This window comes from Aegilops tauschii, chromosome 2 (assembly GCF_002575655.3).
Source record: "Aegilops tauschii subsp. strangulata cultivar AL8/78 chromosome 2, Aet v6.0, whole genome shotgun sequence".
In the NCBI taxonomy this organism is placed as follows: domain Eukaryota; kingdom Viridiplantae; phylum Streptophyta; class Magnoliopsida; order Poales; family Poaceae; genus Aegilops; species Aegilops tauschii.
Window position 1 is genome coordinate 536,055,547 of NC_053036.3, and position 27,804 is coordinate 536,083,350.

Below are 27,804 nucleotides of genomic sequence, written 5' to 3' on the forward strand. Positions count from 1 at the left end.
GCCCCTCGCCGGAGAAGCCCGACGAGGTACTGCCCGTTCGTGTTGACCGGTTTTTCAAAAAAAAACTTTTTGTTTAAAAAAAACCCTAGATCGGTTTTTTTTGGATTTCTTATTTCACGAGCGTTCACCGAACCGTTCGTTTTAACGAACGCGTTCATCGGTTTTTCTCTGTTAACGAACGTCCGTTATTTAACCGTTCGTCCGTTTTTCTTTTTCGTCGGATTTTCTCGTTATTTTCTCAGATTCGATTTCTGATCGAAATTTCGAATCTGTTTAACTTTTCAGTCGTTGATCGGAATCAGGTGATTCAAGCGCCTAGAGTTTCGTCTCGAAATTCTCTTTCCGTTTAACCTACTCAAACAAGTTTTTGCTACAGTAAAATTTGACCTAGATCCAGATTAGCAAACGGAGTTTCTTTCTTTCGCCGTTTGACTTTCGTTGCTTCTTTCGAGTTGATTCTTTTTGCAAACCGGAGTTCTTAAGTTGAAATTTCTGGTTGGATCTTTCTTTCGAGTTTTACCTGTGCATTAGATGAGTACTGGTTGTATGCTTGTTTGTTTGCGTTAGAGTACCCGGAGTGTGCCGCTTGTTACTTCGACTCGCTAGGTTTTGCGGATCATCAGCAAGGCAAGTAACACTTTGATCATACCCCGTTCATACCCAGTTTTATTGCATTAGATCTATTTCCTCAAACACATTGCATGATTAGGATCTAATTAAACTGTGGGTATTGGGAAGTAGTTGAGGTAGTACCTATTATCTGTTCTTTATCAAACCCTTGGGAGTTACTTCTACGTTGCTTTTATTATTGCCATGCTATGCGTAGACGTGGATTGGGTTTGAGAGATATTCACGACAGATGTGAGTGTTTAATAATGGTTCAACTTAAGGTGGCAACTAAAACTCACATCTGGGTGGATTGAGGCACCTGGAGAACCCGGTGTTGTCTGTATGTATAAGGTCCGCCACCCAGGCTCAAAGGGATCATAAGATTGTTCATGCTAGAAACTTCCGTGTGCAGCCGCAAGCTATTATGGGCTCTAGCATAGCTGAGTAGGTTACAGGATATCTTGAAGAGGTGGACTAGCAGATGTAGGGGAAAGTAGGTGTACCGGTCCATCCAGAGTAGAGAGTGACTGTTTCTGAAAGACTGTGTCTCGGTCATCCGTTTCTCAAACATCATGCAGTGCGAGAATCAAGCGGAGGCGATGGAGTCTTGTGGGGAAAAGTGCACAAACCTCTGCAGAGTGTACAAACTGATCATGATTAGCCGTGTCCCCGGTTATGGACAACTTGAGTATCTAGTACCTGGATTATCATTTGAATCTCATCACCGTGATACTTATAATTAATTTTGTTGGGTTAATGATGTTACTTAATTGGGATTGAGTTGGAGGTACCTTCTCAATGTTTCAACCACCATGATAGTTAAATAAAATTTATTCCTTTGTAGTAGGATAAAATTGGCTTTTCGCAAAAACTGTAACCATAGAGCCTTTCCACCAGCCATATATGCATATAGTATAGCCTTATCATTGTACATTGTTCTCTATGTGTTGCTTTGCCAGCATAGTCTATGTGCTGACCCGCTTTCGGGCTGCAACGTTTCATGTTGCAGACTTTTCAGACGACGAGTAAGGTGCCTTAGGTCGTGGTCTTATACTCAGTGATGCCGCTGGAGTTGATGGACTCACTATTCTTCCAAGTCTTCCGCTGTTATCGTTATTAGATGGCCTTAAGCCATGTTTATTATACTTATTCTCTTCGGAGATATTCGATGTAATAAGTGTGTGATTGCTACTCTGTTATAAATCCTCCATTTGTACTGTGCGTGTCAGCATTACTGATCCAGGGATGACACTGGTGCACAGCAGCACAGGCCATTTGAGGTCTGGTCGCTACAACTAACTTTCATAGCTATTTGATTATGTAGCATCACTGCACATGTTAGCCTCGTAATCGTCCATTTGGTGGACATTATAAGATCCGTATGGACTCTTACATAAATTTAGAATCAACCGAATGCTTTTGAAGAGGTTTAGCTCTGCAGTCCTCTTGTAAGGACTGAACGTGGTCTATCACTGTACTTACATTAACAGCTACTCCCTCCGTCCCATAATATAAGAATGTTTTGTATAGTACACCAGTGTTCAAAACACTCTTGTATTATGGGAAGAGGGATTGGTTCATTTTGTAGCATTCTGCATCTTATCTCCCTTGCCCACCATTTACTAAAAAAGATCAGATCTATATTTAATCTTACCAACAAGTAGAATACACAGACAATGCCAGTGCAGAAGTGTAGCCCATTGCTCTTGTCTGTACATTTTGTCCTGTAACGCTTGTACTTCCAGGGATTGGTAGTTGATTATGTAGCATCAATCTGCATCTTATCTTCATTATCCTCTATCCCTTCCAGTATTATCATATCTATAATTACTCTCTACAAAATGTAGAGTACAGGCAATGCTTATGAAGAAGATTATGTGCTGAAATTCTTGAGTTATCCTTCCCTTGACATGGAGAAGGGCATTATAAAGCCGGTTTTAACTGTTAATGTAAGTCAGTCCTTCTAAAGCCTTTATCCTCAACTGCTGTTTAATTTGCTCATACTCCCTATCGTTTACTGCTGTTTAGTTTGCTGTTTCTACCAAAATGCATGTTCGTAAGAACCGTAAGTTCTAAGTTTTACTTGTAAAACCAAATTCCTTATTCATACCATGCACATTACTTAATACTCCCTATATGTATGCTTGTTTTTGTGGATCTATAATCCAATGTGTGGTGAAGCAGCCCACGTTTGCACCTTGTCATCTCCTGTTTTATCTTACTGATGTGGCTGATGATATGAACAACATGCCATGCACATTATCCAAAACAGATACAATGATTTTCTTTGCCCTTCATCTATGCTTGTTATGTTGACATGGTAATCCAGTAGTGTGGTGAAGCTCCCCGCATTATGAACAATGCCAAATTATGCTATTGATATTTTGAACTTACTCTTTATTTTCTAATTTGAAATTGGATAGAATTGACAGAACAGTTATCATCTTTGTTTATACACGTGCAAAACCTGTCATCTCTCTGCTTTGTTTCAGGGTGATATGCCTGATGGCATGCACAAGTCTGCTGAAGGCTGTGAGACAAACCCAACATATATTGCAGCAAAGAAGGCAAAACATCTTGAAGATAGCGAGACGACCCCAAAGTCTTGTCTTGATGCAGTGTTCAAGTTACTTGAGACTAACAGTCAGACAAGCTCACAGAATTCGTTGTCTGAATCAGTTCGACTTCTTCAGTCCCAAGTTCTAGCAGAAAGGCATTCTGCAACTCAACTTCGACTTGAAGTCCTATCTCTAAGAAATATTGCGGAGAACACCAATGAGAACCTCATCGCTAAACAGCTACACCTGGAAGCTATGACCGACATGCTAGGCCAGTCTCACAGCCTTGCTCAGCAGCTTGCGCAGCAGTTCACCCGCAAGGCTAACCTTTCTTGAACTGTCTTGGAAGTGGTCTCAGTTCAGTATTATTTTGTTACGCTGCAATGGTGCCCAGTTTTTGTAATCTGCTTCTTCGTTGCGCTTTATGATCACTGGTGGCGAACTTCGATGCCCAGTGGATGTAATATACCTTAAATCCTTTATTGTATAGTGTAGGTATATTCTTAGTTACTATGCCGTAATTTCTTTATTGTATAGACTAGGTTTGTTCTTAATTCCTACTAGTTACTGCCATCATTCGCTATTTGAAAAAAATCAGATGTAGTCGACCGGACCGAAACATTCGACTCTAACGGGCCAGGTTTTTAGCGGGCCACAATTGGGCTGGCCTGCGTCTTTCTTGGGCCCGAATGATTGGGGCCTTCACACATTGCGCCAAGCCCAAACTTACACTGGCCTATATTTTAGTTGGTTCTTTTGTCGACCCAGCGCTTAGTTTGGCCCTGGTAGCGTTGGGCCATTAACAGGCTGAATATTGTACTGGCCTGTTACGGCCGAGATGAAACCACGGGCCTTTAGCAGGCCAAAATGCATGTTGGGCCTCAATTTTCACTAGTCGTCGACGGGCCTTCAGCAGGCCGAAATGTAGACCGGACCGTTTTGGGCCCAGTTAGCTCACGGGCCGTTACCAGGCCGAAACATATCTCGGGCCTTAGTTGGCCCACTGATATCATGGGCCTTTAAGAGGCCGAAAGCTTAGCACAGGCATCAACGGGCCGGATTACGCGACAGGCCTTTAACAGGCCCAAAGTCACGTTGGGCTTAACTGTTGCCACCTTTAGCACGGGCCGTTAGTGGGCCCGATGTCCCGTCGGACCATATATGGCCCATGGGCAGCACGGGCCATTCCCAGGCCGAAAGTCACACCGGGCTGAAATGGGCCCATCTCTACATCAGGCCTCTAACAGGCCGAAAGTCACTGGGTTGTAGTTGGGCCTAAATATTCGGCGAACAATTAACGGGCCAGATCTGGCTTCGAGCCGCAAATGGGCCCAAATATTGGGCAAACAATTAATGGACCAGATCTGGCTTCGGGCTGTAAATGGGCCCAAATATTGGGCGAACAATTAACGGGCCAGATCTGGCTTCAGGCCGTAAATGGGCCTTTATTAAGCAGGCCGTTGTTGGGCTGGCCCACTAGTACCTGATTAAGTTCTACGGGCCTTTGACTGGGCCGGCCTTTTTAACCTATATGGGCCTCTGTTGGGCCCAACCACGTGTCGACGTATCATAGGCATGTCTCCTCCAATGGACGGGCGACATCTGGCCCACTGACGAGCTGACAGGTCTTCCCTTCGGCCAATCAGAATTTTACACGTGGAAATTTCCCATTGGTCAGGGCTGTTAACGGGTTATCGGATCCAAAATCCGACCCGATAGCTTAACGGTGTTCCGTTACGGTGGATGCCACGTGTCGGTCACCCTTGACGAAAGCACTTCTGTGATGCGCGATTTATCGTCATGGAAGTGGACACTTCCGTGATGATAATTTTGGCAATGTCATGGAACACTTCTACGACAGCACAGGTATGACTATCTTGATTCTGTCATAAATTTGTCATGGATGTACATGCATGACAGAAAACGCGACCTACTGTGACAAACACGTATCATCACGGAAGTGTATTTTTTTGTAGTGTAATAATAAAAGATAGGCCCTTCGCAGAGGGAAGCAGAGGTTGCCATGCGCTTTCAGGGTTGGATGCACAAAATCTTAATGCGAAAGAACGTCACTTTATATTGCCACTTGTGATATAGACCTTTATTATGCAGTCCGTCGCTTTTATTTCTTCCACATCACAAGATCGTATAAAGTTTATTTCCTCCACACCAATCAATCATACATATTTAGAGAGCAATTTTTATTGCTTGCACCGATGACAACTTACTTGAAGGATCTTACTCAATCCATAGGTAGATATGGTGGACTCTCATGGCGAAACTGGTTTAAGGGTATTTGGAAGCACAAGTAGTATCTCTACTTGGTGCAAAGAATTTGGCTAGCATGAGGGGGAAAGGAAAGCTCAACATGTTGGATGATCCATGACAATATAATTTATCTCAGATATAAGAAAACATAACCCATTACGTTGTCTTCCTTGTCCAACATCAACTCTTTAGCATGTCATATTTTAATGAGTGCTCCCAATCATAAAAGATGTCCAAGATAGTATATTTATATGTGAAACCTCTCTTTCTTTATTACTTCCTATTAATTGCAACGATGACCAAAGCTATGTTTGTCAACTCTCAACAATTTTTAATCATCATACTATTTCTATGTGAAGTCATTAGTTCATTACTCTCAATAAGATCAATATGATCTCTTTGTTTCTTTTTATTCTTTTCTCTTTTCTTTTATTCACTCAAGATCATAGCAAGATAATCAAGACCTTGACTCAACACTAATCTTTATTATATAACTCACGGACTCGATTACATAGAGGGATCATAAAGCAAAACTCAAAACTAGATCATACCAAAACTTTTATTCTACTAGATCAAGATAATTCTAATAGGATCGAACTAAGAAAAATGGTAAAGATAGGAGATGTGATGGTGATACAATACCGGGGCACCTCCCCCAAGCTTGGCAGTTGCCAAGGGGAGTGCCCATACCCAAGTGATTATGTCTCCTTTGCTGGTGAAGAAGATGGAGGTGATGATGGATAGTCGCACATTGAGCGTAAGAGGTCCTCCAGCCTGCGGATAATGCCCTTGAGTGCGATGATATGCTCCTTCAACAAAATATTTTCACGTGTGAGATACTTGTTTTGTATATGAGCTAGCTCAATCATCTTGAAAGCTTCGATCTCAGTTGGAGTAAGAAGATTGTGATCAAGTTGAAGGATGTCTTCTGTTGCCGAAACTTGGTCCTCCTTGGCCTTCTTGATCCCTTCATCCTTGTTGATCTCCATGGGTTCTTCCCTCTTCAGCTCTATCTTCATTAGCCAAGCATCATTGTCACCATTGTTGGAGGAGGGGGACGACCTGATGCCTGGCCTTGACAACCCTGACAGAAAACAGCTCGAAACAAGAACAAAGGATAATTACGTGATACCGGAGTCAAAACCTTCGGGAGATTATATAATGAATTTTTACCGACCAAAATAAGTAACGTGCAAGAAAACGGAGTCCGGAGAGCACACGAGGTGCCCACGAGGTAGGGGGCACGCCCAGGGGGGTAGGGCTCGCCCTCCACCCTCGTGGAGGCCTCGTGTCCTTCCCGGACTGCTTCTTATTTTTCTATTTTCTAAATATTCCAAAACGGAGAAAAATTGCCATTAGAACTGTTTTGGAGTCGGTTTACTTACCGTACCACATACCTATTCCTTTTCGGAGTCTGAAACGTTCCGGAAAGTGTCCCTTATGTATTCCTCCTGGGTTACGGTTTCAATAACATTGGTTTCAACATTTATGGGATTACCTGAGATATAATGTTTAATTCTTTGACCGTTCACCACCTTCGGGTTTGTACCTTCGAAGTTGTTGATTTTTATGGCACCGGAATGATAGACCTCCTCGATAACGTAAGGACCTTCCCATTTAGAGAGAAGTTTCCCTGTAAAAAATCTTAAACGAGAGTTTTATTGCAATACATAATCACCTACATTAAACTCAAGCTTTTGTATCCTTTTGTCATGCCATCTTTTAACTTTTTCTTTAAACAACTTGGCATTTTCGTAGGCTTGGGTTCTCCATTCATCAAGTGAGCTAATGTCAAATAACCTCTTCTCACCGGCAAGTTTAAAATCATAATTGAGCTCTTTAATAGCCCAATATGCTTTATGTTCTAATTCGAGACGTAAGTGACATGCTTTTCCATAAACCATTTTATACGGAGACATACCCATAGGATTTTTATATGTAGTTCTATAGGCCCATAATGCATCATCAAGTTTCTTGGACCAATTCTTTCTAGATCTATTAACAGTCTTTTGCAAAATTAATTTGAGTTCTCTATTACTCAATTCTACTTGACCACTAGACTGTGGGTGATAAGGAGATGCAATTCTATGATTAACATCATATTTAGCAAGCATTTTACGAAAAGCACCATGAATAAAATGTGAACCACCATCGGTCATTAAATATCTAGGGACTCCAAACCTCGGAAAAATAACTTCTTTAAGCATCTTAATAGAAGTGTTATGATCAGCACTACTAGTTGTAATAGCTTCTACCCACTTAGTAACGTAATCAACAGCAACTAAAATATGCGTATATCCATTAGAGGCAGGAAAAGGTCCCATATAACCAAAGCCCCAAACATCGAATGGTTCAATAACAAGTGAATAGTTCATGGGCATTTCTTGGCGTCTACTAATATTACCAATTCTTTGACATTCATCACAAGACAAGACAAACTTACGGGCATCCTTGAAGAGAGTAGGCCAATAAAAACCGGATTGCAATACCTTATGTGCAGTTCTATCTCCAGCGTGGTGTCCTCCATAAGCCTCGGAGTGACACTTGCGTAGGATCGGTTCCTGTTCATGCTCAGGTACACGACGTCTAATAAAACCATCTACTCCTTCTTTATAAAGATGTGGGTCATCCCAAAAGTAATGTCTCAAATCATAGAAAAACTTTTTCTTTTCTTGGTATGTGAAACTAGGTGGTTTGAATTTAGCAACAATATAATTAGCATAATCAGCATACCATGGAGTAGTTCGAGAAGCATTTATGACATTTAATTGTTCATCAGGAAAGCTATCATCAATAGGTAGTGGGTCATCAAGAACATTCGCTAACCTAGACAAGTTGTCTGCAACGGGGTTCTCAGCTCCCTTTCTATCGATAATATGTAAATCAAATTCTTGTAGCAGGAGAACCCATCTAATAAGTCTAGGTTTAGCATCTTTCTTTTTCATAAGATATTTAATAGCAGCATGATCAGTGTGAATAGTTACTTTAGAATCAACAATATAAGGTCTGAACTTATCACAAGCAAATACAACTGCTAAGAATTCCTTTTCAGTAGTAGCATAATTTCTCTGAGCATTGTCTAGAGTTTACTAGCATATTGAATAACATTTAATTTCTTATCAACTCTTTGCCCTAGAACAACACCTACAGCATAATCACTAGCATCACACATAATTTCAAAAGGTACATTCCAATCAGTTAGCTGAACAATAGGTGCGGAAATCAATGCTTTCTTAAGTATTTCAAATGCTTCTACACAATCATCATCAAAGACAAATGGTATATCTTTTTGTAATAAATTAGTCAGAGGCCGAGATATTTTTGAGAAGTCCTTAATAAACCTCCTATAAAACCCGGCATGACCAAGGAAACTTCTTATACCTTTGATGTCCTTGGGACATGGCATCTTTTCAATAGCATCAACCTTGGCTTTATCAACCTCAATACCTCTTTCAGAAACTTTATGCCCCAAGACAATACCTTCATTCACCATAAAGTGGCACTTTTCCCAATTCAAGACAAGATTAGTTTCTTCACATCTTTGCAAAACTCGATCAAGGTTGCTCAAGCAATCATCAAAAGAGGATCCATAAACGGAGAAATCGTTCATGAAAACCTCACAAATCTTTTCACAAAAGTCAGAGAATATAGCCATCATACATCTTTCACTACAACAAAATCCCCCATATAACAACGGATGTTTACCAACGAATCATACGTATGTGTTGTTTGGGCCACCTCTCACCTCCCACTTCCCATGATTTGCTAACCTCCCCGTGCCCACCTTCACATTATCTACAGAAAAAAGCCTTCACATTAGGGCGCTACCTCCTCGGTCCAAGTACCACGCAGCCAAGCCAAATCTCTTCTCTCCGTGACCACAACGCCGCCGCCGCCGCCTCTGATTCTGGCTAGCTCCGGCGCTCTGCCTCGCTGTTTCTCACCACACCAGCTACCCCTCACTGCTCTCCTCCGACCCCCACCATGGCGACGTCTTCAGCGCCCCTACATGCGGCCCGCAGCAACCCTAGTGGCCATAGGTCGCCAGCGCCCGCGCCCCCTCTGGTTGTCGCCCTACGTACTGCCCAGTCCCCGTAGCACATCTCCACACACGCGGCTGCTGGCTCGGCGGTGGTGGTGCTGCTCCGCCTCGGAAACCTCGACTCCGACGCCACTGATGGTTCAGTAAGCCACTCCTCTTCTGACCCACTGTTTTCTTACCCTACTTGGTTCTTTGTGAGGTAGGCCATGGCAGATTCTACTTTGCCGGCCATCGTGATGATGATCTGCAGGACCTTGACCACTCATCCTGATCCACCGCCGCCACCGGCGTCCATGCCACTCCACTTCGTAAATCAGATGATTCCTAAAGATGACGTTTTGTCCCCTCCCCTTTTCCTTCCTGCCTTTGAGATTGTATAACACTGTGAGCGCTTACTTGTGTACCTCTGTCCCTCTCTCGTAGTACAGCACTACTGCTACCATGTATGACTCTGATTGAAACAGCGACAATGCGAAACACAGGGAGTGTGCATCGTTCAAGTCTATGTATCTCATTATATACATCCATGTTCATTATATGTACAGCTCACACCGTTTTCCCTTCTTATTAATTAATTTCAATGTATGATTATTTTTCATGCAGCTTGGCGTCTTTCATTAGTCCCAGATGGCTATATGTTTCAGGCAATGATCTGTGCAGGGTGTTGTCAAGAGGAGAGGCAGAGGACTTAAAGTGGTGGAATCAGAACATCAGATCACTTGTGGCGTGTTGTCTGCTGGCCTAGATGGGAAAGGTTGGCCACTGTACCGCAGGTGAGTACGACCGAGGGCAAGGCACGCGTGGGGAGGAAACACTTGCACCTAGGTTAAAGGAAGGGCTAAGTACGATTAATCCAATGTGGTTACATGTGTCGGCCTCTAGCTTGCTGTAAAGACGTGCTCTTGCAGAGAACCAGAATAATGCTTGATTCTCACCAACGCATCAATGCAAGGTATGGTTTGCTTGAAGTTTTTGTGGAACTTTCACTACATGGTAGTGTTAATGCTTTTCCATGCTCTTTCAAACCATACATCAATCTACTAATGTACAGGTTTCAATATAGTCTGTTTGAGACAGTTTGTCAGGGATATGAGAATGAGTCAATTCAGTCTGTTTGGACTGATCTGTATAGTACCCAATATGTTGCAAACCCCGACTTATTTCTTATACTGTAGGACAAAATTTTATAATTCCCTTCAATATATATGAAAATATGGTTATATTTTTTTTGCTGGGGATGGTTAGCTTATTTGTATCTAAATCATCTAGAACTTGAATGCAGTGTGAACAGTTCGAACAATTACATTGTTAATATTACTAAGATAGCAGGCCGTATTTTGAGCTTACAAGAACACCTGATTAGTTATTTCCTCCCGCGCAAAAGAAAAAAAGATTTGTTATTTCCTGATATATATATATATATATATATATATATATATATATATATATATATATATATATGAAAATGAAAGTCGTCACGTCAAAACTTTTGGATGATTTATTTTTATTGCTCGAGTATTGTACTATAGGTAGTGAGTTCAATGTTGAACTGCAAATTTAGAAGAAAAAAAAGTTCATTCGATGGTAGAAAAAAATATCACACAAAACATAGTTTACTGGTAAATATTTCTAGGTAGTGAGTTAAGAGGCGAAAACCTACAAAGCCACACAAGATAAACACTAGCCCGTGTGAATGCGCGGTTTAACGACTAGTAGTATAAAATGCTCAAATATGGTGATTTCACCAAAGTTTTTGCACATGGATGTTTCGGATAAAGAGCTACATGGAGTTCGAGCTCCATTTTGCATTCTGGTTAAAGTTTTTTTGAAAGGTGCTTATAATATAGAAAACACTTTAGATAGAAATTCTAACGTGAGCTGTTCATTGTCTGAAACTTCTGTTGAACTTATCAAACTTATCACAGGATACCTGAATGTGGGTTGCTTTAGACTTGCCTTGAGGAACTGGTGACAAAATACACATAAACCAAGTTTGTTAAAATTATCTCCACGAACTATATTCCCAATTACCCATATAGGATGTTGCCGAAGGGATTTTTGTTGGTCTGTAGAAGCTTTGTGGAACGAAATGCACACCTGAATGTAAGTTATATGGCACAATCAGTTTCCATTATCTTAGTTCAAGTTTTCTTTTCGTGAGGTTACTTCAAGTTACTCTTTATTTAATTGGTTGGACAACAAAATAACAGTCTATGTGTGTGGCTATCTTAAAGTTTCAATTACCCACTTGCAGTATACAATTTACTATTTTTCTGTATGCTATAATCTAGATGCCTTAACGTGGCTAATCTTTGATCTTAGGATGAGACTTCCTTTTTTCGTACCAAGAGGGAACCATGTTGATGACAACATGCATGTCTATATGTTTGATATATATGGTCCTAATGTATGTTTGGTTTGTGACATATGGCAAAAGAAAAGAAAAAGATTGAGGGGACAAACTTTAAGAGTCCCTAACAGAGTGGCATGCCTACTTCGCAGTTATACATTCTTGTTACAATTAAATCAAGCCTCTACTAGGAATAAGGAACAACAAGAATTTGTATTGGTCATTTACAGCTGAACTGATTGAGCCTTCCTTCGATAAATGATCGATCCTAGAATATTTAAGTTTTGAATGCGGCTTGCATCTCCACATGTTGAGTTTTCATTCTGTTTATTTAATCTATTGCAGTGGTGCTTTGCCAGTCAGGTCTAGTACTGAATGATGTGCAGGGTGGTGGTGGTTCATCCTATAGCAATGTCAAAGAAGGCGTCCATAGAAGTTCATAGAGAAGCTTGTCATCTACTCCCTCCGTACATAAATATATGGCGTTTTGGTAGGCTAAGTAGCATGAAGGCCGATGAAGACGAAGATGATGCATGGCTAGGTTATTGATAGAAAGATGGAGAATGGGGCTACTACAAGATAGTTTTACATTTCGCCTTCTTTTTCGTGGTTAATATATAGGAGATTATGTGATATCTTTTTCAGATTGTGTTCCATGTAATGCAACCGAGTTGATTAAATATATGAAATCTTTCTGTTTACTGGATTGCTGCTCCTTGCACTATTGTTCGTAATATATTGAATACCAGTGATTGTTCATGCCATGCACAGATTAATGGAACCGCTGCACTGAAAATTAGTTTGTGTATGGTAATCAGCAACGTATGAGAAGTGTTGGTGGCCTGTAGCTATATATGCAATCTTGCAACACCTCTGCACGTCCATTACCAACGCGGTTATATGTGTTGTAGTAGACTCTTCCAACGCCACCAACGGCAACGGATACTAATCCGTTGGTGTAGATCTTACCAACGCATATATGGACATTAGGCAACGCAACGATGCGTTGCTAAAGGGGGGTTTCTGTTGTAGTGTTTGAAAGGTAGCAGGTGCATTACATAAACCAAAAGGCATACGTCTATAAGCAAAAGTACCAAAAGGGCAAGTAAAAGTGGTATTTGATTGATCATTGGCTGACACAGGTATTTGAGAGAAACCAGAATAACCATCTAGAAAGCAAAAATGTGTATATTTGGATAATCTTTCTAGCATTTGATCGATAAAAGGTAGGGGGTGATGATCTTTTTTAGTAGCCTTATTTAATTTGGGGAAATCAATCACCATCCTATAACCTGTAATAATTCTTTGCGGAATCAATTCATCTTTATCATTAGGAACGACAGTAATACCTCCCTTCTTAGGGGCACAATGGACAGGACTTACCCACTGACTATCAGCAACGGGATAAATTATACCTGCCTCAAGGAGCTTTAGTATTTCCTTTCTTACCACTTCTTTCATCTTAGGATTCAGCCGTCGTTGATGATCACGAACTGGTTTGGCATCTTTCTCCAAATTTATTTTATGTTGACATAGTGTGGGACTAATGCCCTTAAGATCATCAAGGGTATATCCAATAGCAGCGCAGTGCTTCCTCAGAGTTTTCAATAATCTCTCTTCTTCATGCTCTGAAAGGTTAGCACTAATAATAACAAGATATATCTTTTTCTCATCAAGATAAGCATATTTAAGAGTATCAGGTAACGGTTTGAGCTCAAACACGGGATCACCCTTGGGTGGAGGAGGATCCCCTAGGATTTCAACAGGCAAATTGTGTTTCAGGATGGGTTCCTGTTTAAAGAATACTTCATCTATTTCCCTTCTTTCATTCATAAACATATCATTTTCATGGTCTAGCAAATATTGTTCTAAAGGATCACTAGGAGGTACGGCAATAGAAGCAAGACCAATAATTTCATCTTTACAAGGCAATTCCTCTTCACGGTGTTGTCTACAAAATTTAGAAAAGTTGAACTCATGAGACATATCACCTAGACCAATAGTAACAACATCCTTTTCACAGTCTATCCTAGCATTAACTGTGTTCAAGAAGGGTCTACCAAATATAATGGGACAAAAGCTATCTTGTGGGGAACCAAGAACAAGAAAATCAGCAGGATATTTAGTTTTCCCACACAAGACTTCAACATCTCTAACAATTCCCATTGGTGATATAGTATCTCTATTGGCAAGTTTAATTGTGACATCAATATCTTCTAACTCAGTAGGTGCAATATCATGCTTAATTTCTTTGTATAAGTCAATAGGTATTGCACTAGCACTAGCACCCATATCACATAAGCCATGATAACAATGATCTCCTATTTTAACAGAAATAATAGGCATGCCTACCACAGGTCTATGTTTATCTTTAGCACAAGGTTTGGCAATTCTAGCAGTTTCATCACGGAAATGAATAACATGCCCATCAATATTATCAGACAAGAGATCTTTAACAATAGCAATATTAGGTTCAACCTTAATTTGCTCAGGAGGTGTATAAGTTCTAATATTGCTTTTACGGACCACAGTTGAAGCTTTAGCATGATCCTTTATCCTAACAGGGAAAGGTGGTTTCTCAACATAAGAAGTAGGAACAATAGGATCATTATAAGTGATAGTCTTTTCTTCAACTTTAATAGGTGCAGCTACTTTTACTTCTATGGGAGGATGATATTTAAATCACTTCTCCTTAGGGAGATCAATATGAGCAGCAAAAGATTCACAGAAAGAAGCTACTATCTCAGAGTCAAGTCCATATTTAGTGCTAAATTTACGGAAAACATCGGTATCCATAAAAGATTTAACACAATCATACTTAGGTGTCATACCTGACTCCTTACCTTCGTCGAGGTCCCAATCTTCAGAGTTGCGTTTAATTGTTTCCAATAAATCCCATTTGAATTCAATAGTCTTCATCATAAAAGAGCCAGCACAAGAAGTATCGAGCATGGTGCGATTGTTATCAGAAAGCCGAGTATAAAAAATTTGAATAATTATTTCTCTTGGGAGCTCATGATTGGGGCATGAATATAACATTGATTTAAGCCTCCCCCAAGCTTGAGCGATGCTTTCTCCTTCGTGAGGCCAGAAATTATATATATAATTGCGATCATGATGAACAAGATGCATAGGGTAAAACTTTTGATGAAATTCCAATTTCAATCGTTTGTAGTTCCATGATCCCGAATCACCACATAGCCTATACCATGTCAATGCATCTCCCTTCAAAGATAAAGGGAAGACCTTCTTCTTAATAACATCATCGGGCACACCTGCAAGCTTAAATAATCCACAAACTTCATCCACATATATTAGGTGCTCATCAGGATGCTTTGTTCCATCTCCTGCAAAAGGATTAGCTAGCAGTTTTTCTAACATACCCGAAGGAATCTCAAAGTAGACATTTTCATTTTCAGTAGGTTCAGTAGGTTGAGGAGCAACTCTTTGCTCTACTGGTCGGGGTGAAGATACCCCGAACAAGCCCCTCAGAGGATTACTTTCCATAGTAACAAGTAACAGTAAATTTCAGCACACTATATAAATTTTTCCTTACCAAATTCCACCTACTAAATGCGCTTCACTCCCCAGCAACGGCGCCAGAAAAGAGTCTTGATGACCCACAAGTATAGGGGATATATTGTAGTCCTTTCGATAAGTAAGAGTGTCGAACCCAACGAGGAGCAGAAGGAAATGATAAGCGGTTTTCAGCAAGGTATTTTCTGCAAGCACTGAAATAATAGGTAACAGATAGTTTTGTGATAAGATAATTTGTAACGAGCAACAAGTAACAAAAGTAAATAAAATGAAGCAAGGTGGCCCAATCCTTTTTGTAGCAAAGGACAAGCCTGGACAAACTCTTATATGGAGAAAAGCGCTCCCGAGGACACATGGGAATTATCGTCAAGCTAGTTTTCATCACGTTCATATGATTCGCGTTCGGTACTTTGATAATTTGATATGTGGGTGGACCGGTGCTTGGGTGCTGTCCTTACTTGGACAAGCATCCCACTTATGATTAACCCATATTGCAAGCATCCGCAACTACAAAAGAAGTATTAAGGTAAACCTAACCATAGCCTGAAACATGTGGATCCAAATCAGCCCCTTACGAAGCAACGCATAAACTAGGGTTTAAGCTTCTGTCACTCTAGCAACCCATCATCTACTTATTACTTCCCAATGCCTTCCTCTAGGCCCAAATAATGGTGAAGTGTCATGTAGTCGACGTTCACATAACACCACTAGAGGAGAGACAACATACATCTCATCAAAATATCGAACGAATACCAAATTCACATGACTACTAATCAGAGGAGTATTAATATGCAAGACTTCCCCCATGTCCTCAGGAACAAACGTAACTACTCACAAAGCATATTCATGTTCATAATCAGAGGAGTATTAATATGCATAAAGGATCTGAACATATGATCTTCCACCAAATAGACCAACTAGCATCAACTACAAAGAGTAATCAACACTACTAGCAACCTACAGGTACCAATCCCAGACTTAGAGACAAGAATTGGATAAAAGAGATGAACTAGGGTTTGAGAGGAGATGGTGCTGGTGAAGATGTTGATGGAGATTGCCCTCTCCCGATGAGAGGAGCATTGGTGATGACGATGGCGATGATTTCCCCCTCCCGGAGGGAAGTGTCCCCGGCAGAACAGCTCTGCCGGAGCCCTAGATTGGTTCCGCCAAGGTTCCGCCTCATGGCGGCGGAGTCTCATCCCGAAAGCTTGCTTGTGATTTTTCTTCGGACAAAAGACTTCATATAGAAGAAGATGGGCACCGGAGAGCCAACAGGGGGCCCACGAGGCAGGGGGGCGAGCCCAGGGGGTAGGGCGCGCCCCCCACCCTCGTGGACAGGTGGAGGCCCCCCTGACGTATTTCTTCGCTCAATATTTTTTATTATTTCCAAAAATAACTTTCGTGGAGTTTCAGGACTTTTGAAGTTGTGCAGAATAGGTCTCTAATATTTGCTCCTTTTCCAGCCCAGAATTCCAGCTGCCGGCATTCTCCCTCCTTATGTAAACCTTGTAAAATAAGAGAGAATAGGCATTGTGACATAATGTGTAATAACAGCCCATAATGCAGTAAATATCAATATAAAAGCATGATGCAAAATGGACGTATCACACAGCGCTGCTGTTGGCCGGAACTAACTGTACTCCCCCGGTCCTTTTTACTCTGCATATAAGAATTGTCTGAAGTCAAACTTTGTAAAGTCTGACCATATTTATATAAAAAATATTAACATCTACAATGCCAAATTTATAGAATATGAAAACAAAAATCATGTCGCGTCAAATGTTTTTGATTTCACATTCTGGACGTTCGTAATTTTTCTATAAACTTGGTCAAAGTTTACGATGTTTGACTTCAGACAAATCTTATATGCGGACTAAAAAGGACCGGAGGGAGTACTAGGCATGCTTTTCTTAATTTTCGTGCAGCGCAGCAACTAGTTCCGTGGGCGGTATGGTTTGTAATAGGGGATAGCCCCCCAGTGTGGTGTACTAGTTAATTTTCGTAATCGCAGCTTGTAATCAGGAATGGTCTGTAACTGTGGCAATCAGTGTGCCAACGTACTAGTATACTCTTTTGTGTATACTAATCCAACGATGTGATCTATGTTAATCTTTTTTGTCAGCCCATTATGTGGGCAATCATGATTTATCTATGATGTTTTGTACTAAGATTATCTCTCCCGATTAGTTCAGGCGTCTCTTTATTTTGGTAAACACGTATGCTAGCCACCACAAGTCACTTTTCTTTGTATACAGAGGAGCCAACGCCTCCTTTGCCTTCTTCAAAATGTGCCATTTGCACTATCTGTGTGTTGTCCCGGGCATAATCTTACTGATAGCAAGCTCCATGGCACGGTTTTGGTCTACAAAACAGTCCAACGATCAGGTAAACAACCATCACAAAATATAGATCATCTGTATGTCAGACGAAGGATTGTCAAATTTTCCAATCAGAGAAAAATACCTTTAAGTATGGTCATGGGTGGAGAACCAGCCATCATTCTTAGGAACTCTGGAAAAACCCACTCCAAACTCTCTTGGGTCTCATCGCGAGCAAGAACACCAGCCAAAATCACACTTTGAAAGTGACTGTTCACGCCAACAAAAAGGCCGAAAGGCATGTCATACAAGTTCATCCTGTAAGTCGTGTGGAATGTTATGACATCACCAAAGAAGTTGTACTGCAGCCTGCTGCTACCAGTTGCCCACATCAGATTCTTGACCCTATCCTCACTGTCAGCTTGAACCCTGTATGTGAAGTGCGGATCTTTAGCTCCAATCTCCGCAAACACATCCATCGTCTTCTTTACATCCTCCTCATCTGCCTGGTCCCTATTTGTCTTGCCACACAAATTATGCAGAGAACTCTTCGTGAACGGAACATTTTCCATCGACCCAAAGAAACCTCCTATGATGCTGTACACCTCTGCAAGGTTGACATTGTTCTGCCTTAACTGCTTCACAAGATCCCTGGTGTAAACATATATGTGTTTGCGTGAAGGCCAGTGGATTGTTTCACCAAAATTAGGTGAAAGCGAATGGTTGTGCGTGTCTCTATGCTCCGCAATATACCAACCATTGTCTTCTGCTCTTAGTAGCAATTTTCACATCGGCATCCGCATCGGCAAGACCTTGTGTTCTCGACACCAGCTTTCCCCTGCCAAATGATTAGCAATTTTCGTTACCAACTTCGCAACCTGATCAAATAAACTGGGATTGCTGAAGCAGTACCACTAGCAAAAAATGGTACTCACCGAGCACCCACACACTTTTTATTGCATGCATTTTGTCCTCTTGACATTCAGTCGGCTGCCTTTCTCCCACAAGTACAAATTGTAGAAGTTGTACGCCTTACCCAATGAGTCAAATGTAGTGCCAATAATTGGGGTAATCACACTCACATCTGGGTTCTCAGCCAAACTCCTGACAACCTTCCCAAATGCACTAACGTGGCTTGGGCAAGGTGCTCTGCTAGGTACTGCAGCTCCAATACGTAGCCTTTGCGAAAACAGGCAACTATGATTTTAGCTTACAAAGGTTCCGCAAACATCATTCACACTATCTAGATGCATGTAATTCACTTGCTTGCCAGCATCATTTTACTCATAGAGGAAGTAAAGCATCTAATTTCTGCAGTTTCAGCCAGCATCATTCATACTAACTAGATCCATGTAATTCACTGGTTTGCAGGCATCATTTTACTCGGAGCAAGTTCATCTAATTCTGTAGTGGTTGTAATCCAGAGAATCATTTCTTCAAAAACTTCAAGTGCATTATTTATCTTACAAAGGTTCAGCAAGCATCATTCATACTAACTATGTCCACGTAATTCACTGGTTTGGAAGCATCATTTTACTCGGAGCAAGTGCATCTAATTCTGTAGTGGTTCTAATACAGGGAATCATTTCTTTAAAAAGTTCCAGTCCATTATTTAGCTTACAAAGGTTCAGCAAGCATAATTCATACTCCATCCGTATAGAAATATAAGAGCTTTTAGATCACTACTTTAATGACCTAAACACTCTTATATTTCTTTACAGAGGGAGTACTAACTAGATCCATGTAATTCACTGGTTCGCAAGCATCATTTTACCTACAGCGAGTGCATCTAATTCTGTAGTTGTTATAATCCATGGAATCATTTGTCTTCAAGTCCCAGTAGATTATTTGATGTAACAAGAAATCTTTTGCTACCTAAGCATACAAGTATTGTCATGGCCACAATGAACACACTACTTCAGCACATCTATGCCAGGTTCTTACTGCTCCAATTTATCTGCATGATCGACTCAACCACTGACCTTTTGTTCCATCCAGGAGCCCGGGGGTTCATCTTCCCAGTTGACAGCTCTGAAGCCGCGGGCGAGCTCTCTCTCCTGTCTGTCACCGCTGCGCCGGCCGCCCAGATTTGAGCGTCTGCGCTGCTCCCGTGTCTTCTTGCTAGGGTTTCGTTTCGCCTCCCAATCCTCCGATCGATGGGGGCCGAGGAAGGCGAGAAGAAGATGATCACGCTCAAGAGCTCGGACGGTGAGGAATTTCCGGTTGAGGAGGCGGTCGCCATGGAGTCGCAGACAATCCGCCACATGATCGAGGACGACTGCGCCGACAACAACATCCCATTCCCCAATGTCGACTCCAAGTTCCTCTCCAAGGTCATCGAGTACTGCAAGAAACACGTCTAGGCCAGCCCCAAACCGGCCGACTCCGGCGCCGCCGCTGACGCCAGCTCGTCCACCTCTACTGCAGCCGCCGCCCCCGCAGAGGACCTCAAGAGCTTTGACGCCAAGTTCGTCAAGGTCGACCAGGCCACCCTCTTCGACCACATCCTGGCTGCAAACTACCTCAACATCAAGGGATTGCTCGACCTTACTTGCCTAATTGTTGTAGACATGATCAAGGGAAAGACTCGGAGGAGATCCGCAAGACTTTCAACATCAAGAATGACTTCACGCCCGAGGAGGAGGCGAAGATCCGCAGGGAGAACCAGTGGGCTTTTGAGTAGAGAAGAGAAGCATCTAGCTAGGCAATGTTTCATTGAATTACTGCTTAGTATTGGTCTTTCTTTTAGACTTCGTATTATGCAAGAAGAAATCTATCATGGTCAGTTGTCATTACTTGTGAAACTGAATTTTATCAAGTGGATGTTTTGATTGGTAACATCATCCTTAGCTGATTTATGCGTGTGATTTGAGATATTTTTGGCTCTCTTGAAATAGCCTTATTATTTCCCACTATATATCTACATATTTGCCAAAGATCCATCGAAATTTGTCAGACATGATTTTCATTTGGCTTCAGGTCGAATCTAGTGATCGTTGGATCGTTGTCACAAATCTCAACGCACCGCAGCAGCATTTGTCCTATCGACCCTAGCGGCGCGTGTTTTAGTTGCTTTTTTGGGTTACGGGTCTCCACTATCCAACCCGTGTCACTTCGTCGTTTTTGCTAGCGAGAGACAGGTATGGCCTCCCCCCCCCCCTCGACGTCCTTACTCAGAGCCGTTGATTCCCCCCCCCCCCCCCCCCAATGTTTTCATTCCGGTGGAAATCATGTGCTGGAACCAATGAAAAAAATAGCGCGCTACAGCAAAATAGTGGCGACCTCAAAATATGCTATTAGCGTGCTATATCGCGCTATAGCGTGCTATTAGCGAGACATTGTACACCGATATATTTAGCGAGGCAATTCTCAATACGCTATAGCGTGCTATTAGCGATGCTATAGCGCGCTAATTTTTTCTGTGGCTGGAACACCTACGCCCACGAGCTGGAGTGAAGTTTTTGTGCGCTTCATTCGTCTTTAGTGTTGTGCGTAATTTTTGGGTGTTTTTCATGAGTGTCATTAGCAGCGAAAACTAGGTATACGAGTGTATGGGGGCATTCAGTAGTAAAATGATTTTTGCACGTGGGATGGTATCAGTGTTCTTCAGTCCTGATTGTCTGCGTCAATTTTGCTAGGCTGTCATTTTGAGTGTAGTTGCTTCTAGATATTCAATCAAATTCATGTTCCAAAATAACTGACTAGTACATACATATAGTGTGGATATTACATGGTCATAATTTTGTTCATGGCAATGAGCGAGAGTGGTTAAGGTGATTTGGAGTGATTGGTTGTGGACATGTTGGTTTAGTTCGATTGTCTGAATGCAGGCTTGTTTCTCGTCATTAGTCCTTGGCATTGGAGCTACATCTCTATAGTTATTGAGTTTATCATTTAAGTCTTTGTTCACTGACTATGGTTGCATCATTTTTCAGTCGTACTATTTTTAAACGTCAAAACTAAACAGAACACACCAGGCCCTCTCTTAGTTTCTTTTTCTTATGTCTCTCGGCTCCTTAAGTTTTATGTTTAAGTTTGTGGTTATTCCCCAGTCTTTTTTATTCTTCTCGAGTAATCAGTGTTCTTTCTTCATTTTTGTGTTCAGCCTCCTAATAAGTTTCTATTCAGTGTTCTTTCTTCATTATAGTAGGGCAAAACAGAATTGATTATCTCAGTTTTTTCATTGTGCGGTCTCATTGCTTTCAGAAAGCTTAGTAATTTCAATTTTAGTTATCATTTTCAGTGTAGTCCTTCGTTCTTCCGTTTTTCTTTTTCTGCTATGTTTATACCTTACTTTGTTAATCAGTCATTGTTCAGTTCGTTACTGAATCTTCTTCAGTCCCTCTTTGCAATTTATTTTTATCAGTCCTTGGATTTCAGTCTTTTTCTTTAGTTAATTTTTTCCTACGATCTTTTAATCCAAGCATTAGGTTTTACATGCATGCATGCTATCTCTGTGTTCCTAAGTATAAGTCTTTTTAAATATGCCAATTGGGACTACATACTGAGCAAAATGAGTGCATGTACACTCTAAAATATGTCTACATACATCCATATGTAGTTCTTATTGAAATCTCTACAAAGACTTATATTTAGGAATGAAGGAAGTACATTGGAATCATTACTCTTTAGTTCTCTTAATTCTTTGTTTTACTTTTCTATCATATTCTTTTAGTTTTTAGCTATGTCATTGCCCCCTGCCTTCAGTCCTAGTTTTGTTTTTCCCTATTTGCAATTTCAATTTTTTTACTTCTCGGTCTATATAAGTTAGCAGTCATTCGTGTGGGCGACTCGCGCGGTGACTCGATCGACTTTTCTCGCAGCCATCCCCGTGTGCCTTCCCCTTGCCGCCACTAGGCTTGCCTGCGCGGCTGGCGGCGGCGGCGGCGGGGGGGTTCCATTCCCATGGTGCTTTGGGGGACGTTTGGCCAGGTACATGCAGCGGTTGGAGGTGAAGGCGGAGTTATCAACGGCGATGACAATCCAAACGGGACTGGATCTAGCGAGAGCTTTGCGGGGGTGGCCAGATTGGCATCATAGTGCTTGCCACCGCTGCTCATGGACACCATTATGGCATGCCATCTCCAATGGATGCAGTCGCTCCCAGCGCCGTCAAATTCCTCGGCGGGATCATGGGAGCCACTATCCTATTCCCTGGCAGGAGTGTAAGTCCGCCCCATACTGCTGCCTCCCATGGCATCCTCCATCCGGGGAGCCTAACTGGTTGAGGCGGTGGCCTAACATAGTTCTCGCGGCAATCGCGGGCACGGAGGCGGTGGTCTTGGCAGTCCTTCACTCGGCTCGGGAGTAAGGTCATATGTCACCATAAATCTGGAGTAAGTTGTTTTGCGGTCATTGGTCGGACGGCCATAACCTAAGGAACGTTGACCTATATGATCTGCTGCCACAGGCAAGGATAGAGGAGCATGGAAAATTCACTTTCATAGATTTTTTGAAGACCAAGATAATTTTGAACGCACTATAAATTGTGATGTGACGAAATTCATAGATTTTGCACAATAAAATTTTACGTGCTTATTTCAAAAGAAAAAAGAGATTGCCATGCCAGTCACAATTTGCCATAGAGTAAAACTACGATGGTCAAATTTCCCATTATAAATTAAGTAATTTTGCCATGATGAGTGAAACAATTTTCCATGTTTAAAAAAGATAAATGGCCATGTTCTAAAATGTATTCACCATGGTCCACCAAGTACGAAGCCTTAGTACAAAAATTAAATTTGCCATGGTCCAAATATATATAAAAAACCATGCTAACAAAAATAAATTTCCATGGCCAAAATAAAAGTTTGCCATGATAAAAAAGAAACTTTGCATGGTTTGTGAAACAATTTTTCCAAGTTCCACACTTTTTTGCCATGGTATAAAAATGACATGTTCCATTTTTTTTGCTATGAATAATCCGGACTGAATTTTTTTACAAAACATGAGGGCAATCATTTGTCTACTACAATCGTAACTACGAAGTTAAAATATTTTCCATGGTCCATAAACTAAATTTGCAATGTTTCAGAAAGCAAATTTGCCATGACCCATAAAGTAAATTTGCCATGGTTAAGTGAGAATTTTTTTCCAAAAGCTTACAATGGGAATGGTGCAAAAAGAACTAAATTTGCCATGTATGGAAGACAAAAAATGTTATGAATTTGCCATGTGAAAATTTAGAAATACTTCTAAGTTTTCCATGGGTAGAAAAACATGATCATAATGATTTCCGAACATGATTCTGTTTTTTTTTCACATTTTGCCGTGAATTAGAGATCATATTTCTAAGTTTGGGAACATGAAAACTTTGGGAATCTGTAATAATTACATGGATAATTTAAGAGTTTTTTTCCTAGGGATTTAGTTCTCTGAGACAGATGGTGAATTTAGTTGAGAAGGCAAAATTAGTTTTTTGAAAACATGCCAAATTAGGAAATATGTAATCTATATCTATATCTATACCTACTAATAAAGCAAGGTGCGTTTCTTCAATTTTTTTCATCCGTTCACCACCGAAAATATTTTTGTTATATCCGAGGTGGTACTAAATTTTCGCGGTTCATCTGCTAAAAATAAAAAGTTTTGTCCAGAATTTCGTACGTGAGCCGCACGCACTAGGGCCCAGAATAGCCACCCATTTATATCCTGCGCACGCAGCTGGGAAACTTTATTTATCGCACAGGGCGGCATATAGTTGGACCTTCCCATCAGTCGCGCAATGTTGGGCCGGCCCATTTTTATTTTTTTTGTGTTCTTTTCTATTTTTATTTTTAACCTTCCAATTTATTTTTTCCTTTTCCCATAAAATAATTTATTAAATTTTCCAAAATTTCGTTCTTGTACTAATTTTTGTTAAATGTTAGAATTTCAAAATTTGTACCACTTTCAAAACATTTGGAAATTGAAATTTTTATTTTCGTTATAAATATGTTTGAAATTAAAAAAATGTTCGCATTTTCACAAAAAAATGAAATTTTCTAGATTTCTAAAATAAATTTAATTTAAAAAATAATATAAATTCGAAAAATATTCATTTTATCGATATGTTCACACATTCAAAATAATGTTTGTGATTAAAAAGACATTTTTGAAAATTGATTTGAATGTTTAAAACAAGTTTCCATTTTAAAAAATTATTCACAAATTCGAAAAATGTTCGTTTCTCCGCCTTAAAAATGATCATGCTTTCAAAAGTGTTTGTGAATTTAAGAAATTCTTCCTATCTCAAGTTTTGTTTTCCTTTTTGTAGAAATTAACGTTTTTTCGAAGAAAAAAATGCTAACATGTTTTAAAAGAAATCAGGAGGGTCACCGCAACCTCGACAAGGAGGCGGACCTGAAGGAAAAAAATGCACGAATTGGGTAGTGGCCGCCACTCCCACCAACCCCACTACTATAAAGATCTCGCGGGCCAAACATGACCCGCGAGAACACCACAGCTTTCCTCTCTATCGCCCCACTATTGTGTGGAGACCGTTTTGATGGACACATCAATTCTCTCCCGATGCTTCTCGCAAAAAAACTCTCCCGTTGCAACGCACGGGCATATGTGCTAGTGTACCCTAACGAAGACACAAGCATAGCAGGTAAAAAAATGATTGGTGACTGATTGATTACAGCAGCAGCAGAACTAAATAGAAACATAGCAAATTTAGTTGAAACGGCGAAATTCTGGTGAGATGGAAAATTTAGATCTCTGAAACCATGGCAACTCTGGAAAAATCTGTAATGTACCCTAAAGAAAGACACAAATCAAAATTGATTGGTTGTCCTAGAATTGATTGATTAAAGCAGCAGCAGCAGCAGCAAGCGAGCAACACTAAATTGACGCTGAGATGGGAGGGAGAAGAGTGGCTCTCGGCCGACGAGGGACTCAAGCGTCTAGCCGACGGACGCCATACGAGGCCGGGCAAGACCATGACGAGCGAACGTGGTGTTACTCCACGCGCGGCGGCACCTGGCCCGGCCGTGACCACGCAGCGCCGTCCGACGTGCTGACTCCGTGATCTATTCCCTAGCGAAGATGGAAACGGAAACTACTAGAGGAGGCCGGGCCCTACACGAGTCGTCCCCTCCTGGCGAAGATGAATACGAAACAAGCACGACCACGACCCTGACTCCCCGAGTCTAACCTAGACATCGCCTCACCGTCCCAATAAATTCTCTCGGTTCCTCACCTAGCTAGCCCAATACGCAAAGAAGCTCCCGTCTCTCGTTTGCTCTTCCGCCGCCGCGTACGTCTTGTTGCTAGGGTTTCGTTTCGCCTCCCAATCGTCTGCTCGATGGCGGCCGAGGAAGGCGAGAAGAAGATGATCACGCTCAAGAGCTCGGACGGTGAGGAATTTCAGATCGAGGAGGCGGTCGCCATGGAGTCGCAGACCATCCGCCACATGATCGAGGACGACTGCGCCGACAACGGGATCCCGCTCCCCAACGTCGACTCCAAGATCCTCTCCAAGGTCATCGAGTACTGCAAGAAACACGTCCAGGCCAGCCCCAAACCGGCCGACTCCGGCGCTGCCGCCGACGCCAGCTCCTTCACCTCTACTGCAGCCGCCGCCCCTGCCGAGGACCTCAAGAGCTTTGACGCCGAGTTCGTCAAGGTCGACCAGGCCACCCTCTTCGACCTCATCCTGGCTGCAAACTACCTCAACATCAAGGGATTGCTCGACCTTACTTGCCAGACCGTTGCAGACATGATCAAGGGGAAGACCCCGGAGGAGATCCGCAAGACTTTCAACATCAAGAATGACTTCACACCCGAGGAGGAGGCGGAAATCCGCAGGGAGAACCCGTGGGCTTTTGAGTAGAGAAGAGAAGCATTTAGTTAGGCACTGTTTCATTGAATTACTGCTTAGTATTCATCTTTTATACTTCGTATTATGCAAGAAGAAACCTATCGTGGTCGGTTGTCATTAGTTCATTACTTGTGAAACTGAATTGTTATTTGTCAAGTGGATGCTTTGATTGGTAACATTATCCTTAGCTGATTTATGCGTGTGATTTGAGATATTTTTGGCTAACTTGAAATAGCCATATTGTTTCGGATTTCATATCTACAGATTTGCTAAAGATCTGTTGACATGATTTTCATTTGGCATCAGGTCAATTTTGTGACCTTTGGAATCTCAACACGCAGCAGCAGCATTTGTCCATCGCGCAGAGCGGGCGCGTGTTTGTTGTTTTGTTTCGGGTTACAGGTCTCCACTGGTCTTGACGCCAACCAGGTCCCCAAAATCCCGTGCCACTTCGTCGTTTTTTGCTAGCGCCTAGTGAGAGGAGGCGCCGAGAGACAGGCAGGACGAGCTTCTCCACCCAACGTCCATGCTCAGCGTCGCTGGGAACGTTGTCCCATCCCTGCGCACCCCCCTCGCAAGCGAGCGCCATCATTCAGTATCGGATTGATGTAGTATTTCTTTTGGTTATGTTGGCCATTCAAGCATGTGACATTCCACTAGTACCACTCGTTCACTTCTTAATTAGGGATTAATACGCCCCTGTGATGGACATTATTCCGGGATCGGCTTATAACTCAAGCTCTCACCAGTGAGTAGTTACATGAAGTGCAAAACACAAACTAATGCGCTCTGTTTTGGACCTACAGTACTACTTGTGTTTCTCTTCTGTATAGTACTACGTTCATCTGCGACTGTCTTCTTTTCCCCAAGTTTTCACTAGTACTGCGTTTGAACAATTGGGGTCTCTCTCCATTGGCAACATGTAAAATTGACGAAGTTGTACTGAAGCACTCATGCTAGCTAGCTGTTACTTGTCATTTTGGTTGCTTAATTATTTCCTGTCGTGCTACTGATCTGAGGTTTGCCCTCCTGAAACTTTGAAACAATATTTGTTTTCCTTTTGCTGCACTGGACAGTGATGGAACCGTGAATTCTACTGACAACTCTACCATTTGAGTTACATGAAGTGCAAGATAGAACGCTAATGCATCCATGAGACCTTCTAATCTCAGATATCTTGCTTCTTGTTTGAGTTACATTTAAACTTGAGCTACTCCTCTTCGTGTCCAAGCTACGTTTCTCTCTTTGTTGTTTTTTTCTGAAACCTCAGCTGTTCTTTGGCCGATGATGTCTTATATAATTAAAATATCTAACACGCT

At 41.6% G+C, this 27,804-nt stretch overlaps 2 protein-coding genes and 1 pseudogene across 3 annotated transcripts; 2 read left to right on the forward strand and 1 right to left on the reverse strand.

Annotated features, from left to right (window-relative positions):
* Nucleotides 1-16,105: 16,105 nt before the first annotated feature.
* On the reverse strand, nt 16,106-19,792 carry LOC109784274 (protein FAR1-RELATED SEQUENCE 3-like). Of its 2 annotated transcripts, XM_040399618.2 has the most exons (4): nt 19,665-19,792; nt 18,618-18,861; nt 17,828-18,520; nt 16,106-17,726 (listed from the first exon to the last, which is right to left on the reverse strand). In XM_040399618.2, exons 3-4 carry the CDS (start codon nt 18,252-18,254, stop codon nt 17,665-17,667), a joined length of 489 nt encoding a protein of 162 aa, XP_040255552.1. In that variant the 5' UTR covers nt 18,255-18,520; nt 18,618-18,861; nt 19,665-19,792; the 3' UTR covers nt 16,106-17,664. The 2 variants fall into 2 exon arrangements, with proteins under 2 accessions (XP_040255552.1, XP_020198461.1); XM_020342872.3 differs by lacking the exon at nt 18,618-18,861.
* Nucleotides 19,793-19,850: 58 nt separating this feature from the next.
* On the forward strand, nt 19,851-20,365 carry LOC109784275 (SKP1-like protein 1; annotated as a pseudogene).
* A 5,542-nt stretch (nt 20,366-25,907) lies between these two features.
* Nucleotides 25,908-27,568, forward strand: LOC109784277 (SKP1-like protein 1). Its single transcript, XM_045233798.1, has one exon. It carries the CDS (start codon nt 25,970-25,972, stop codon nt 26,495-26,497), a length of 528 nt encoding a protein of 175 aa, XP_045089733.1. The 5' UTR covers nt 25,908-25,969; the 3' UTR covers nt 26,498-27,568.
* The last annotated feature ends 236 nt before the right edge of the window (nt 27,569-27,804 follow it).

Excerpts from the sequence above, each read along its gene's own strand:
- LOC109784277 (XM_045233798.1), top strand. The coding sequence starts at position 25,970 with ATGGCGGCCGAGGAAGGCGAGAAGAAGATGATCACGCTCAAGAGCTCG.
- LOC109784274 (XM_020342872.3), bottom strand. The coding sequence starts at position 18,254 with ATGGAAAATGTTCCGTTCACGAAGAGTTCTCTGCATAATTTGTGTGGC. Across the intron at positions 17,727-17,827 it reads ACCCATGACCATACTTAAAG|ACCAAAACCGTGCCATGGAG; the intron begins GTATTTTTCTCT and ends ACTGTTTTGTAG.